Here is a 15199-nt window from a genome sequence, read left to right on the forward strand (position 1 = left end):
AGTGGAAGACAGACTTCCAGTGGAAGACAGACTTCCAGTGGAAGACAGACTTCCAGTGGAAGACAGACTTCCAGTGGAAGACAGACTTCCAGTGGAAGACAGACTTCCAGTGGAAGACAGACTTCCAGTGGAAGACAGACTTCCAGTGGAAGACAGACTTCCAGTGGAAGACAGACTTCCAGTGGAAGACAGACTTCCAGTGGAAGACAGACTTCCAGTGGAAGACAGACTTCCAGTGGAAGACAGACTTCCAGTGGAAGACAGACTTCCAGTGGAAGACAGACTTCCAGTGGAAGACAGACTTCCAGTGGAAGACAGACTTCCAGTGGAAGACAGACTTCCAGTGGAAGACAGACTTCCAGTGGAAGACAGACTTCCAGTGGAAGACAGACTTCCAGTGGAAGACAGACTTCCAGTGGAAGACAGACTTCCAGTGGAAGACAGACTTCCAGTGGAAGACAGACTTCCAGTGGAAGACAGACTTCCAGTGGAAGACAGACTTCCAGTGGAAGACAGACTTCCAGTGGAAGACAGACTTCCAGTGGAAGACAGACTTCCAGTGGAAGACAGACTTCCAGTGGAAGACAGACTTCCAGTGGAAGACAGACTTCCAGTGGAAGACAAACTTCCAGTGGAAGACAGACTTCCAGTGGAAGACAGACTTCCAGTGGAAGACAGACTTCCAGTGGAAGACAGACTTCCAGTGGAAGACAGACTTCCAGTGGAAGACAGACTTCCAGTGGAAGACAGACTTCCAGTGGAAGACAGACTTCCAGTGGAAGACAGACTTCCAGTGGAAGACAGACTTCCAGTGGAAGACAGACTTCCAGTGGAAGACAGACTTCCAGTGGAAGACAGACTTCCAGTGGAAGACAGACTTCCAGTGGAAGACAGACTTCCAGTGGAAGACAGACTTCCAGTGGAAGACAGACTTCCAGTGGAAGACAGACTTCCAGTGGAAGACAGACTTCCAGTGGAAGACAGACTTCCAGTGGAAGACAGACTTCCAGTGGAAGACAGACTTCCAGTGGAAGACAGACTTCCAGTGGAAGACAGACTTCCAGTGGAAGACAGACTTCCAGTGGAAGACAGACTTCCAGTGGAAGACAGACTTCCAGTGGAAGACAGACTTCCAGTGGAAGACAGACTTCCAGTGGAAGACAGACTTCCAGTGGAAGACAAACTTCCAGTGGAAGACAAACTTCCAGTGGAAGACAAACTTCCAGTGGAAGACAAACTTCCAGTGGAAGACAAACTTCCAGTGGAAGACAAACTTCCAGTGGAAGACAAACTTCCAGTGGAAGACAAACTTCCAGTGGAAGACAAACTTCCAGTGGAAGACAAACTTCCAGTGGAAGACAAACTTCCAGTGGAAGACAAACTTCCAGTGGAAGACAAACTTCCAGTGGAAGACAAACTTCCAGTGGAAGACAAACTTCCAGTGGAAGACAAACTTCCAGTGGAAGACAAACTTCCAGTGGAAGACAAACTTCCAGTGGAAGACAAACTTCCAGTGGAAGACAAACTTCCAGTGGAAGACAAACTTCCAGTGGAAGACAAACTTCCAGTGGAAGACAAACTTCCAGTGGAAGACAAACTTCCAGTGGAAGACAAACTTCCAGTGGAAGACAAACTTCCAGTGGAAGACAAACTTCCAGTGGAAGACAAACTTCCAGTGGAAGACAAACTTCCAGTGGAAGACAAACTTCCAGTGGAAGACAAACTTCCAGTGGAAGACAAACTTCCAGTGGAAGACAAACTTCCAGTGGAAGACAAACTTCCAGTGGAAGACAAACTTCCAGTGGAAGACAAACTTCCAGTGGAAGACAAACTTCCAGTGGAAGACAAACTTCCAGTGGAAGAAAAACTTCCAGTGGAAGAAAAACTTCCAGTGGAAGAAAAACTTCCAGTGGAAGAAAAACTTCCAGTGGAAGACAAACTTCCAGTGGAAGACAAACTTCCAGTGGAAGACAAACTTCCAGTGGAAGAAAAACTTCCAGTGGAAGAAAAACTTCCAGTGGAAGAAAAACTTCCAGTGGAAGACAAACTTCCAGTGGAAGAAAAACTTCCAGTGGAAGACAAACTTCCAGTGGAAGAAAAACTTCCAGTGGAAGAAAAACTTCCAGTGGAAGACAAACTTCCAGTGGAAGAAAAACTTCCAGTGGAAGAAAAACTTCCAGTGGAAGAAAAACTTCCAGTGGAAGACAAACTTCCAGTGGAAGACAAACTTCCAGTGGAAGACAAACTTCCAGTGGAAGACAAACTTCCAGTGGAAGACAAACTTCCAGTGGAAGACAAACTTCCAGTGGAAGACAAACTTCCAGTGGAAGACAAACTTCCAGTGGAAGACAAACTTCCAGTGGAAGACAAACTTCCAGTGGAAGACAAACTTCCAGTGGAAGACTACTGGATTTAGCTTTCCGAGTGTTGGTCTAGAGATGTTTTGGTGAGCTCGTTCCACGTATCTATTCAATATGAAAGATGAATCAGGTATGCATCTGCTTCTTTCATGAATTATCAATTCAATTTTGATTGTTTTTCTAATCATGAAGTAGAAAATGTATCAAGGAAAGGAATGTAATGGGAATAAAAGGAAAAATCAATCAAATTTATGAATTAATGTGAAATGATGTTTTGTGCGTATGTGCTCCACCTATCCCCTTTTTGCATAAATATGTCTCTTAAAAGATGTCTAACTCTAAACAATGGATTTATGTAACAAGATATCTAATTGTCTAATGTCCACCACCATTCCCTCAATATATTCACACTCTATCAGCCCACTACTTACCGTCTACTCTGAATGATGGGTGTTAGTATCAGTTCTAAGCTGGACGATCGGATTCCCGTCGTCGTCGTTGATGTCGTCGACGTCCCTTTTCCGTCCATTTTACTATTCAGAGAATTTTTCCTTCCAATATCAAAACCGTTACCGTTTGCGATGAAGGACGAGGGTTCTCCTCCACCACCTTCACCACTGACGCCACCGTTCGCCACTTTTTGCAGTGGATTTTTGGCAAAGTGGTGGTACTTGGAATCACCGCTTGCACTATCACTGCCCACACTGGCCGGAGATCCGCAAGTAGCTGGGCCACCTCCACCTCCACCGCCGGAGGACTGTTCGACAGTCGAAATATGTGGTGGTGGTTGAGGAATCAGCGAAAGTGGGCGCAACGTGGGAGAGAAAGAATCGAAGCGAAAATGAAATATCTGAACCTGTCGGAGAAATTTTACTTCGCTGATGAAGCGCATTCCATGCAGCATGCCTTCATCGTTCCGGGGTTTCGGGGGGTTCCCTTGGCGGGTTGGGCAGCATTCGGGATCAACTGGAGGAGGCGTGCAGATTTTTTTTTTGGGTTTCGTGCAAAAGTTAACATTCATCGAGAGGAGTTTGTGTGCATGCTTGAAAGGAAGTTTTAGGGATGCAGAGAGTTCAAAATTATGTGATATGGTCACAGAAAACGTCAACAAAAATTAAAGCAACAATGATTCTTAGAAGGCACGGATTACGTCATAATGGAAAACGGAAGAATTCGTAATAATTTTTAACCCGTAAAAAACCCGGGACGATCTACTTTTGGTAGAAATGCAATATCTTCTTTGTTTTAAAACATTTTACCCGGATTTTTTTTATAGTCAAGGGGAATAGTTGTGCTAAGAAATGCATGGTACCTCTCCCCTTTGCACCCTCCCCCCTTTTACGGGGAGACGAAAATACGTGGCTTTTTTTTGCATTTTTTATAAATTCTGCATGTTTTTGCTCAAATTTCATCGTTTTGCTAATCATCAAGTGATTTCACTGATCCTATTCTAAAGCCTCCAAATTTTATGCACGATGAAAAATCACAGAATATAGTCTACGATACTCAAAAAGCCTCAAAGCACCCCTAGAAAATTCACGGTACATGACTTGGGTGATCTAGGTCATCCAAACTACTCTGGAATTCATTTTCTTAAGATCTGAAACATCTACCATCGCACATTCGGCAAAATCAAGCCCAAAGGTGGAAAAAATTAATAACTTTCTTAATACAAGACCATATGTGATTATCAATGGCTTATTCGAAAGCAAATTTTCTCAAGAATTAGTTGGTGGATGATTCATGTACGGGGAACTTCTCTGAAGCGAGTTATAGAGCCCGTTTTACCCCAGTTCCCCCTAAAATTTGTGAATTTCGTGAATGTTTGGAATCGGTTGACAAGGATGGGAACTACTCATATTTGTATGCGGGAAAACTTAAATATAACCAATAATTTGAGATCAAACTCGCCAAAAATGGTTTCTTTAGGAATAAACCATTTATTTAGTTATTGTCACGTAAAAAATCATAAATAAAAATGAAAAATGAATTTCTACCTTGAAAATATACCATTGCCTAATTGACCCCACAGCACCCTAAAATTCCAACATTTTAATAACTTTTTATACGTAACGTTACTCAATGGGAGTGGGGCGATGGTATCCCAGCGAAATAATCATTAAAATCATAACAAGTGCCGTAAAATAACAGAAATTCACAAATTTTAGGGGGGACTGGGGTAAAACGGGCTATATAACTCGCTTCAGAGAAGTTGCCCATACATGAATCATCCACCAACTAATTCCTGAGAAAATTTGCTTTCGAATAAGCCATTGATGGTCACATAATGTCTTATATTAAGAAAGTTATTATTTTTTTTCACCTTTGGGCTTGATTTTGCCCAATGTGCATCGTTTGTGTTCACTCTGTTCAAGAAATTTAGTCACGTTGATGTCCGTTAGACCTCACTTGATATTGTGGTAGTTGGACATTCCGTGAAATACAAATGGCCTCCAATACACTTTGAAGTTTGGATTACGATATCTACATACTGTATCATGCTTTAATTGTGAAAAATTTTCGTGGAATGCAGTCTATACTGATGATGGAACCTCAGTGCACATCTTTAATGCTTTTGGTACACTCATGGAATATTCCAGGCTTTCCAAACTATTCTTGAGTTAGGAACTTCAAGGCCCACAGGCTCTACTCTCGTTTTTCTTCACTCTAACGGCATAATTCTTTCACGATTGTGTCTGTTGCATCTTATTATCTTATTTGATGCTATTTTGGTTGTCTACTGGCATACAAATGAACCCAATATATTTTGAAGTATGGGTCGCAATATCTGTAAATCTTACGATATTTTTATGGTAGCGAATGCTCGTGGAATATAATCTACGCTACTCTTAGAACCTTAGAGTGCAATTCTGATAACTTAGCAACATTCACTTGGTGATCTAGGTTATCCAAACTGTTCTGGAGTTAAGACCTTCAAGCTCTACTCTTGTATCTCTTCACTTTATCGATGTATGTAATTCTTTCACGATTACTTCTGTTGTATCTCATAATATGTTGAGTATTGCTTTGTGTTCCTTGTGCATCCACTGACATACAAATGATCTTTATGGTATTTGGAAGTGTCGGAAATTACCCAAGAACTCCTCTAGGCGTTCCTCAGAAATTTCTCCAGGAGTCCCTCAGAAGTTCATCGTGATACCAAGAATACTTCTACGAGTTTTTAGGGAATGTCTCAAGATTTCCCGTGAAATTCTTCAGGAGATTCCCAGCAGTTTCTCGAAAATTTCATCAGGAGGTATGCTGGAATTCCTGCGAAAGTTCCTCAGGAATTCCTCCGAAAATTCCCCGAGGATTCCACGGAAGTCCCTCCAAGAATTTCAAAAACTCCTACTGGACCTTCCCTAAGAATTTTACCAGAGAACCCTCTAAGATTACTGCCAATAATCCCTTCAGGAATTTCACCAGAAATTCCTCCAGGGATTTTTCAAGAAATTCCATCAAAAATTCATTTAAAAAATCTTCCAGAAATTCCTTTATGAATACCTTCTAGATTCTTCAGGAATCCTCCAGAAATTCCTCAAGAAAATACTCCCAGGACAACTCCAGGGATTCCACCGAGAATTGCTCCGAGACTTCTTCCAAGAATTCCTCCAATATTTCTCAAGGAAATACTTCAAGAATTCCTACAAAACTTTCTCCAAAAACTCCTCCAGGAATTTCTCCAAATATTCCTTCAAGAATCCGTCCAGGAATTTTTCCAGGAATTCTTTTAAGAAGTTCAAGAGGAACTCTCCATATATTTTTCTCTGGAAATTCCTCCAGGGATTTTCAATAAATACCTTCATAAATTCCTCCTGAAATGCCTACGGGAATACCTCCAGGAATTCCATTCGTCCAGGAATTTCTCCAAGACATCCACCAAGAACTCTTCCAACAATCCCTTCTAGAATTGCTGTCCATGAATTCCTTTAGCAATACCTCCAAGAAATCTTTCAAGAATCCCTCCAAGAATCTCTCTAGGAATTTCTACAGGAATTCCTTGAAGATTTTTTTCAGGAATTCCTCCAAGAATTCCTACTAGAACACTTCCAGGAATTTCTTCAAGAATTTCTTGAAGAAATGTCTGAAGAATAACCTGGAGGAATTCCTGGGGTACTTTCTGCAAGAATTCATGCAGTAATTTGTGAAGGAATTTTTAAAGAATTTCCCAGGGAAATTCTTAGAGGAATTCCTAAGAATTTCCTTGAACTGCGAGGAAATTTTGAAGTTATGTTTTTCAATTTTTATTTTCTGGAGGAATTCCTGGAGTATTTCATAAAGTATTTCCTGTAAGAATTCATGAAGTAATTCATGCGAGTAATTCCGAATTCACGTTAAAGTTTCCCCGCAATAACTGGAATTGAAGGAATTTCTGGAGAAATTCCTGTAGTAATTCCTATTTATTTTTAAAAGAATTCCTGAAGGGATGTCTGGTGAAACTCTATAACTTCTGTAAAGCATCCTAGAAATTTTCAAAGGAATATATGTAAAACTTTCTAGGAATTGTTACTGAAAATATTTTAAAATTTCTTAAAGAATCCGAAGAAAAAATCATAATGGTATCCTTGGAAGAATTTCAGGAGGAATTACTGGTGAAATACGTTGAATAATACCCGGAGGAACTCAAAAGCTTTATGATTTTTTTTTTAGAATTCACTGAAAGGATATCTACCGAAATTACTAAACAAAAACATGGAAGAACTTCTGAAGAATGTCCTGCGGACACTCCATGAAGAAATTTATAGAAGAAGCCCGAAGGAGGAATTCTTGAAAGAACCCTGGGATAACTGTATAAATATAATTCTTGGAGTTATTTCTGAAGGGCGAACGCCTTCCCCATAGCAAATATACCAAATATTGCATGATTTTAGAACCTAAAGCACCATTAATAAGCCACCATCTTGAGTTTAGAGCCGCCATCTTGGATTTTAGACCGCCATCTTGAATATTCTGGTTGCCGTTTTTGGACTCCGGACATCTTCCCCATACAATATATACCGTCAAACGGGGTTACTTGCAACAGCGGTGTAACTTGCAACACGATGACATACACTAAATGTGAAGCATTTTCTAATAATAATAAAAACTAGTATGCCCTACTATTTCGGTTATAGAGATTATGTGCATCAAAGATCGATTTAGTATAAAAATTAGCTTTGTTTCTTTGTTTATGGTTTAGCTACACTGTTAAAACGGATTGCTCAATTTATGCCATAAAAACAAGTATGAAAATCGTGCTTGGCCTCTCCCTTATGGTAAGTGCGATAAGTCTGATGACCTTGCTTCCAGTTAGGGTACCTAATAGTAAGCTTAGCTAAACGATAAAAGTCTGATAAACTTATTGACTAAGTAATGCAACAAATCATTATTATATTCGACAACCACTATGGGGTAACTTGCAACAGTTGAATTTGACGAAACCTTCTATTACACAAGTTTACAAAATAAAACGAAAGTCGTGAACTTCTGTCAAAGACCAAAATTTTTGAAGCACAATTTAGTGCTGATTTCGAAACCGACCTTCAAAAAATTTTAAGTAGATCAGTTTTTGAGTTTTAGCTCAATATCGAGTTTTGCAACTTTTCAAAATATATAATTTACTAAAATTCAAATATATTGCGTTTTGTTCAACCAATTTTAAATATTTTTCCATAAATTAAAAGCTGAAAACAATACCATTCGACCATATGAATACAGGTTTTGCGTCAGATTGATGAAATTCAAGATATTGGCGAGTTTTAGGGACGATCTTCTTAAATTTTAGCAAAATTCCTATTTTTTTTTTGAAGAAATGTATTTTTTTCAATAAGAAAAAAACAACTTAAAAATTCTTTCTCGACGTTTATTTGACATTTTATATGTAGGCGAGTTACATTAAAAATTTCTGCTCAATCGGAGCATTGATTACGGAGAATGAGATGTTTGAAGTGAGCGACTTTGCTTAAAAATAGAACAAAAATCGATTTCAAATCGTCAACCTTGTATGGAAAGTCGAAAAAATTTCCGCTCTACTGTAATTTTTTTCCTATGCGTTTTCGAACTCAGGGCATGATTCTACACCAAAAATGATCATCAGCTTACCGAGTTCAAAAATGCTGTAAACTAGTGTTATTGATCTTCATTTCACGATATACTTGACAGAAATAACCGAAATGGATCATTTATTGATTACGTAACGCGTTCATTTTCAAATGACAATTCATTTTTAACATTTTTTTTGCACGTAACCTTCAAACGTTGTTAGGAAATACCACATTTTGAAGTTTCATTCATGTTTCATCATGTTAAAAGTTCAATTTTTGTTTATGAGCGCTGTAAAGCAATCACCAATATCAATTCTGAACCTAGATGGAGTAAATTATTTCAGTTTAATACCCAAATTAGCGAGTTTGAAATTTACAAAGCAGAATAGGTGTGTTTCAATCATGTTAATTTAGCGGAAATTGCCAAACACCACTTCAAACTGAAAACTACTTGAAGATGACTCACTCTACCTTTTCAGGAAATGACAATAATCATTGTTGACATTTTGTAATGAGTGCTAAGTCAAGAGAATCATATATATTTTGTGTTTGAGGGACCTGAGACCTGTTGCTAAACGATATACTCTCTATATAAGTCTATATAAGTCAATTGGTTAGTGTACATCTTTTCATGGTATGTTTCATGCATAACATCAAAATTTTACAATACGACTAAATGCTAGAATGTTAGTGCTGTTTAATGATAGCTAACTTAGCTTCATGTCCTATGTTGCAAGTTACCCCACAGATGGGGAAACTTGCAACAAGCATGTAATTCGCACCTCCTGATTAGGTGGCAACGTATTTTGGTAAACCAAGTGCTGCATAGTATTCTTCTCGGGGTAATTAGCGTACACGATGCTTCACAGGATGTTTCAAATGTTTAGATTTTCAATGATATTGCTTCAAAGTCGAAAAGTGTTGCAAGTTACCCCATTTGACGGTATCCATATTGCTTGGTTTCAAAGCCTCAAACACTATATTATGGTTGTTTTAAACAGTCACCATCTTGAATTTGAAGCCGCCATCTTGAATATTAGGCTGCTATTTTGAATTTTGAGTCGACATCGTGGAGTTTCTGGTTTCCAGTGTTGAATTTCGCACAAAACTCGTCAACCATGAATAAGGTTACAAAAATCGCCGCAGCTTGATGTGTCGCATTACTTGGGCTTGGTTCAGTTTCATATACGGCCAGTTCTACCGATGCTGGTCCGGATCACTGAAATGGTCATAACTCCGGAATGCCTTGACCGATCCGAACCATTTTCAACAGCAAACAATGCGGTAAAATTCCGGTTCGATTCGTACTAAAATCCGAACAATCGGCCAATGGGAAGTGCCTTAAAAGTTGGTGAACTCTATTTGTGCACAGACATACATACATACACACATACAGACATCATCTCAATTCGTCGAACTGTGTTGATTGGTATATGCGACTTGATCCTTTGAGACTTCTATCGAAAATTCTTTTTTTGAGTGAACATATAGCCTTTCAGTACACTTCCCACGTAACATATTTTAGTCAAATAAACTAAAAAAGGTTCTTAGAACCATCATAAAACCAAAATAAAAGGTATTAAGTTTTATGACGGTTCTAAATACCTCTACAAGACTGATTGGGAATCAAAATGTTACTTGGGTTTGGTGTACGAGAAAGGCAAAAAGACATTTCTATTCGAGTATACGTTGACACCTTGTTAAAGCTCTAGAGTTAATCGTATCCAATTGAGGCAACCGCTATCACCATTACAGCATCGCCATCTAGGTGGGTAAAACACAAATCAGGAACACCCTCAGAAGAAAAACCCGAATCATTTTCCAGCGATCCATAAGTAATCAACGAATAGCATTCGGAAACCTGTGCTCTTTTCCTGCTGCCGGGCCATCGTGGCATGGCAGCAGCCAGTTGATGAAAATACCATTCCGGGAAAAATATGGGACAACAAAGAACGCCCGTTCGTTCGCTAGCGCAGCACTTGTGTTTTACCGTTGCGTTGTTCATTCATTCCGCGACGCGATCCAGCGAGAACCACAAGCAGCTTGTGAGGTAATATTTCCATCCATCCATCTTTTCACCTCTACACGATTCAACTGCAGCAGGTAGGTGTAGGTGTAGGGATGATGAGGTGGCGGAGAGTACCTGCTGCACCACACGAGCAGCTCAATCTGGGAATGCACTTTTTTCGCATCTGTTATTTTTTCACCTTTACCAAAGCGCAACCAGAACGCGGAACTCTGAAAAAGAACCACTGCACTGACTGGAGGGAGGGGTAAAACTTTTCAACGCTTCTGCTTGATATGCTAGCTTTTTTGTTTTCCCCGCTTTTCGGGGGTGGGTGAACGCGGACGGTTGGAAAGTAATGTGTTCGTTCGGCTATTGTTTGCAGAAGAAACAAAAAAAAAAAACTGATCCCCACTAGCTACACACTTAATTTAATTTGGTGGATCTCGGTTCTTAGATTTTCTCCGAGATCGGTACCGCCGAGAGCTAAGCAATTGTAAAAAGTTAGTTTTCTAAAACATCGAACATTGTTTTTCAGCTAAACACCATTTTTTTGGCAAAAATGCTGAGCACTCGGTAGTGGTGGCATATGTCGGGGTAAGTTTACAGTGTACCACCTACCTGTGATACCTGTGGAAAAGCAGGGTGAGGTAGGGGGAGTACTTTGAATCGAAAGTTAGTTCCAACTCGAGATCTGGGATGGATGGAACAAGGCTTAGGTTCCTACATGTTACGCAAGGCCCTAGCCCAGCCGATGATGGAAACCGGTGGGATTATGGTGAAAATAGTAGTACTTTGGAAAGTGGTTTTCATCTGGAAATTTATTGTTCTTAACGACAGGTAGGTATACCTACCTATCGGTTAGTAGGGAGAGGGTTCTAGTGAATGGGTGTGCTGGTTGAATCAGGCGTAGAGAAAGAGCCGGTTGTATCAACGTGTTTTCCTTTTGTGATGAGACGAGATGAAATGGATAGGCTTCTCGGCATTTTTGTCTCGGATTTAGGTCATACTTCTGACATGCACATTTTCTGGTATTTTGAAGTACAGTCAACTTACATTCGTTGCACTAAGCTCTTAGCGCAGTTAGTGAAAGACCTTCATTAAGTGGACTGAGTTTTCAGCTGTCAAATAATTTCTCACAATAGAAATTCAGAGCTGCCAACCTTGACAAATAGTGCTTCACGTCAAAGAATGACGTTTGGCTTCGTTTTAACTGTGCTATAGAGGGGTAACTCTCGCTGAGACTGGCCCCCTTTTTACGCCTTGTCTTCAAAAATGTTTATGGTGCTGATTTTCTGAAAGTCCTCGCTAAAAAAGTAAGGAAAATGCATTTGGTTTGTCAAATTGATGGACCCCCTTTAGTTAGAGCCACAACAATTTTTGCAGACCCCTCGATTTTGGTCAAATGGTGGCTCATTTAAATCGCTATAACTCGGAAACTTGTCCAAAAACCATCACATTGTTGTTTAAAAGAGGAAAGATAGAGCTACTATTTACAATAATAAAAAGTTGTGTCGGTCACTTGGTCGGTCATATTGATTTTGGCCGCCATTTTGGGTTTTTATACCAAAACATTTGTTTCACCATCATGGCAACCACCGATTTTCAAAATTTGCATCATTTGAATGCTGAGACATTTACACTCGGATGCTGTTGCATGTCGTTGCCAGTGCGCATGGAAATGTATGGAGAAAACGTGGCTTAACTTGCAAAACTGCAGATAACTTTTGATAGGAAAAAAGACATCTCTAATTTTTTTATATGTTACGTATAAATGTCTCAACTTTCAATTGATGCAAAAATTTTGAAAATCGGTGGTTGCCATCATGGTGAGAAAAATGTTTTGGTATAAAAATCCAAGATGGTGGCCAAAATCAATATGGCCGACCCATCTTTTCATAACTGTAAATAGAAGCTCTATCTTTCTTCTTTTTAAAAACAATTCGGTTTAAGGTGGTTTTTGGACAAGTTTTCGAGGTATAACGGTTTGAATGAGCCACCATTTGACCAAAATCGAGGGGTCTGCAAAAATAGTTGTGGATCTAACTAACAGGGGGTCCATCAATTTTAGTAACCAAATGCATTTTCCTTACTTTTTTATCGAGCACTTTCAGAAAATCGGTACCTTAAACATTTTTGAAGACAAGGTGTGAAGAGTGGGCCGGTCTCAGCGAGAGTTACCCACAGGTAATTACGTATCATTTTTCAAATATTTTAGAAAATTTGCAATTGCTTTGATAAAAAAAACTTAGTTTTTCCGATGCTTCGGTAGAAATATGGATTTTCAAAGAAAAGACTTATATGTATGGTAATTTTTCAGTATATCCATATAGTTAGTAGAATTGAAATTTATAAAGTTTACTTTCCAAAAAAAAAAAAATAAAAAAATAAATAAATAAAAATAAAAAATACTAAAACTTTTCTGCGAGCTCGGGCATAGTTTTTCCGGTTTTTCTTTATGAGTTTTCTCAACGGTGGAAAATTTTGTAGAAAACTTTTTCCAGTTTATATTTTTTGGATCCCTGAGAAAATTTGCTTTTATCTTCATAAAAAAAACTTTGTTTTTACGATACATCGTCCTTGATTTATGATTTTTCAAAGAAAATGCCAATATGGTACATTTGGACATTTTTCACAAAATTGGCCATAACTCAAAAACGAAAAAAGTACATTCCTAAAATCTCAGCGAATCACGTTTATAAAATTACCTCCTCGAAAATATTTTTTTTTGAGAAATTTCCAGGAGTTCAGGCATAGTTTTTCCGGCTTTTCTTAACGACTTTTCTCGACGGTGGAAAATTTTATGGTTAACTTTTGCCAGTTATTATTTATTATGGATTCCTGAGAAAATTTGCCTTCATTTTCACAAAAAAAAACTTTGTTTCTACGAAGACTCCTTCTTGAGTTATGATTTTTCAAAGTAAGTAGTGTGAGGGAGGAAACAAAAAATTTCCCCTAAGTTTTCCGGGAAAATAGGCGACCCTGATTTTTTCTCATTTTTTTATTGATATATCTATGCCTGTGGAAAAAGTTTCATGAAAATTTGAGACCCTTCGGCTAAAATTGTACGATGAAAAAGAAAAATCGCCAAATCTCTATAGTACACTTTAACGTAACCCAACGAACAAAGCTTCCCTATAGTAGTTTACGTTAACATTTTTGATCCCATGGATGGGGACAGTCCAGTACATCAAAATCCTTCATGAAATTCTACATATAACAACAGTTATTTTAATAGAGCATTTCTGATCAACACAGGAAAGGCGTAGACGCGACATTTTTCAATTCAAATGAAATTTCGCTCATGTTTTGCAATATTCTTCATCTAACCTGTGATCTAACTTTTAAAAAGAACGTATAAAAAAAACTAATAATCTTCTTCAAAAAATTATAGCTCGAAAACGGTTTGTTGGATCGAAATAATGTCTCAGAAGATGTTTATGGACATTTGAAAAACTTTTAGAAAAATATACGCTGAAAGTAGTATTCATTGGGGATCTATGTTAGATGTTATAAAATTACAATGTTCCAAAAAACTCTACACTTCGATGTTTGTTATTATTTTTCTGTAGAAAGCTGACTTTCAACACAGTGTTTCGTGAAACATTTCCATCAGGTGATGCTAGTGTGAAATGGGCGATAGATTTTCACGAAAATTGTTCTAGGTGTTATGTCTGTTTGTCTGTGCTAGAATGTTAACATGTTGATCCCATCCATTAGATTGAATTTCTCTATGAAATTCCTCTTCAAGAGTTTCCTAAGAAGTGTTATCAAGAATTTTTTTTATATTACCCAGGTAACCTAAGCTAAGCTAAGCATTTGAATTAGCCGTGTATCAGCCCGTATTACGCATTTAAACTGCTTGCTGTCCTACGTAAGCAGTTCGAATGCATAGCTGCCTTGAGTTAGCATAAGATGTGCTGCTCGAAAGCTTTCGGCTGTTAATTAACATTTCAACTGCTTGAAGTGGTTTCACTTGGGAGCATACAGAATGCTTTTCAACTGCTCTTTAAATGCTAGGAGCAAAAAGGTTGGGAGATATGTTACGCATTTGGCAACACATTTTGTCTCTCTCTTACAGAGCCTATGCTTCTGTTTACAAATTTGTGCATCTTATTTGTTTCTTCATTTTCCCCTACTCATACAAAAGCACCAAAGAAAACATTACTGCAGCTGGATTGGATTGGGAACTTGTCCATCAAAAAATCATCAATTATTTATCATTTCGTCGGAAAATATGTGCCGAATAGGTGGATGCTTTGGTGGATCATAGGATTGTTTGAAAGAGGGAAGAAACAATCATATTCCACAGATATTTAAAAGAAGGGATCGTAATGCTCTACCACAATGAAATATCTCAATGAAAACAAGTTTTGGATGTTGAATCTGAAGCTGCTATCGAATCATTCTGTATATTGGCGATTAAATCAACGCACGCCAGCGGGACAGCTTTAGCATCGTGGATCAGGAGCAACAGAATCCGAAGCATACACTCCCGTTCAAAAGTTTGGGGTCACCCCCTCAAAAACATGTCATTTTTTTAGGCCCATATCTCCGCCAATTTGCGTCCGATTTCAAAACCCTAGGTTTCATTAAAAAGATAATGAGTCAAAGAAACTTTGAACATGATTTAAAAGAAACTTTTACAAAAAAATTTGTATGTAAACTTAACCCAAAGTTGCCAAATTTAAAAAAAAAATGAATATAAACTTACGACAGTGTCGCTGGAAGTTGGGTCGACCAAATTTTAAGATGAGAGCGGTAATATGACCCATTTTCTATTAGCTTTCAACTGCTTTTTACAGAACTTA

The 15199-nt window shown here is 38.5% G+C and overlaps 1 protein-coding gene across 3 annotated transcripts in view; it reads right to left on the minus strand.

Moving 5' to 3' along the window:
- LOC109425336 (band 4.1-like protein 4A) overlaps nt 1-15199 on the minus strand; it is a 657887-nt gene that overhangs the window by 16159 nt on the left and 626529 nt on the right. For all 3 annotated transcript variants that reach the window (XM_062846491.1, XM_062846488.1, XM_062846489.1), the window contains exon 13: nt 2792-3117. In XM_062846491.1, coding sequence (XP_062702475.1) covers nt 2792-3117 — 326 coding nt within the window. The remainder of the gene's footprint in view (nt 1-2791; nt 3118-15199) is intronic.

This window comes from Aedes albopictus, chromosome 1 (assembly GCF_035046485.1).
Source record: "Aedes albopictus strain Foshan chromosome 1, AalbF5, whole genome shotgun sequence".
NCBI lineage: Eukaryota > Metazoa > Arthropoda > Insecta > Diptera > Culicidae > Aedes > Aedes albopictus.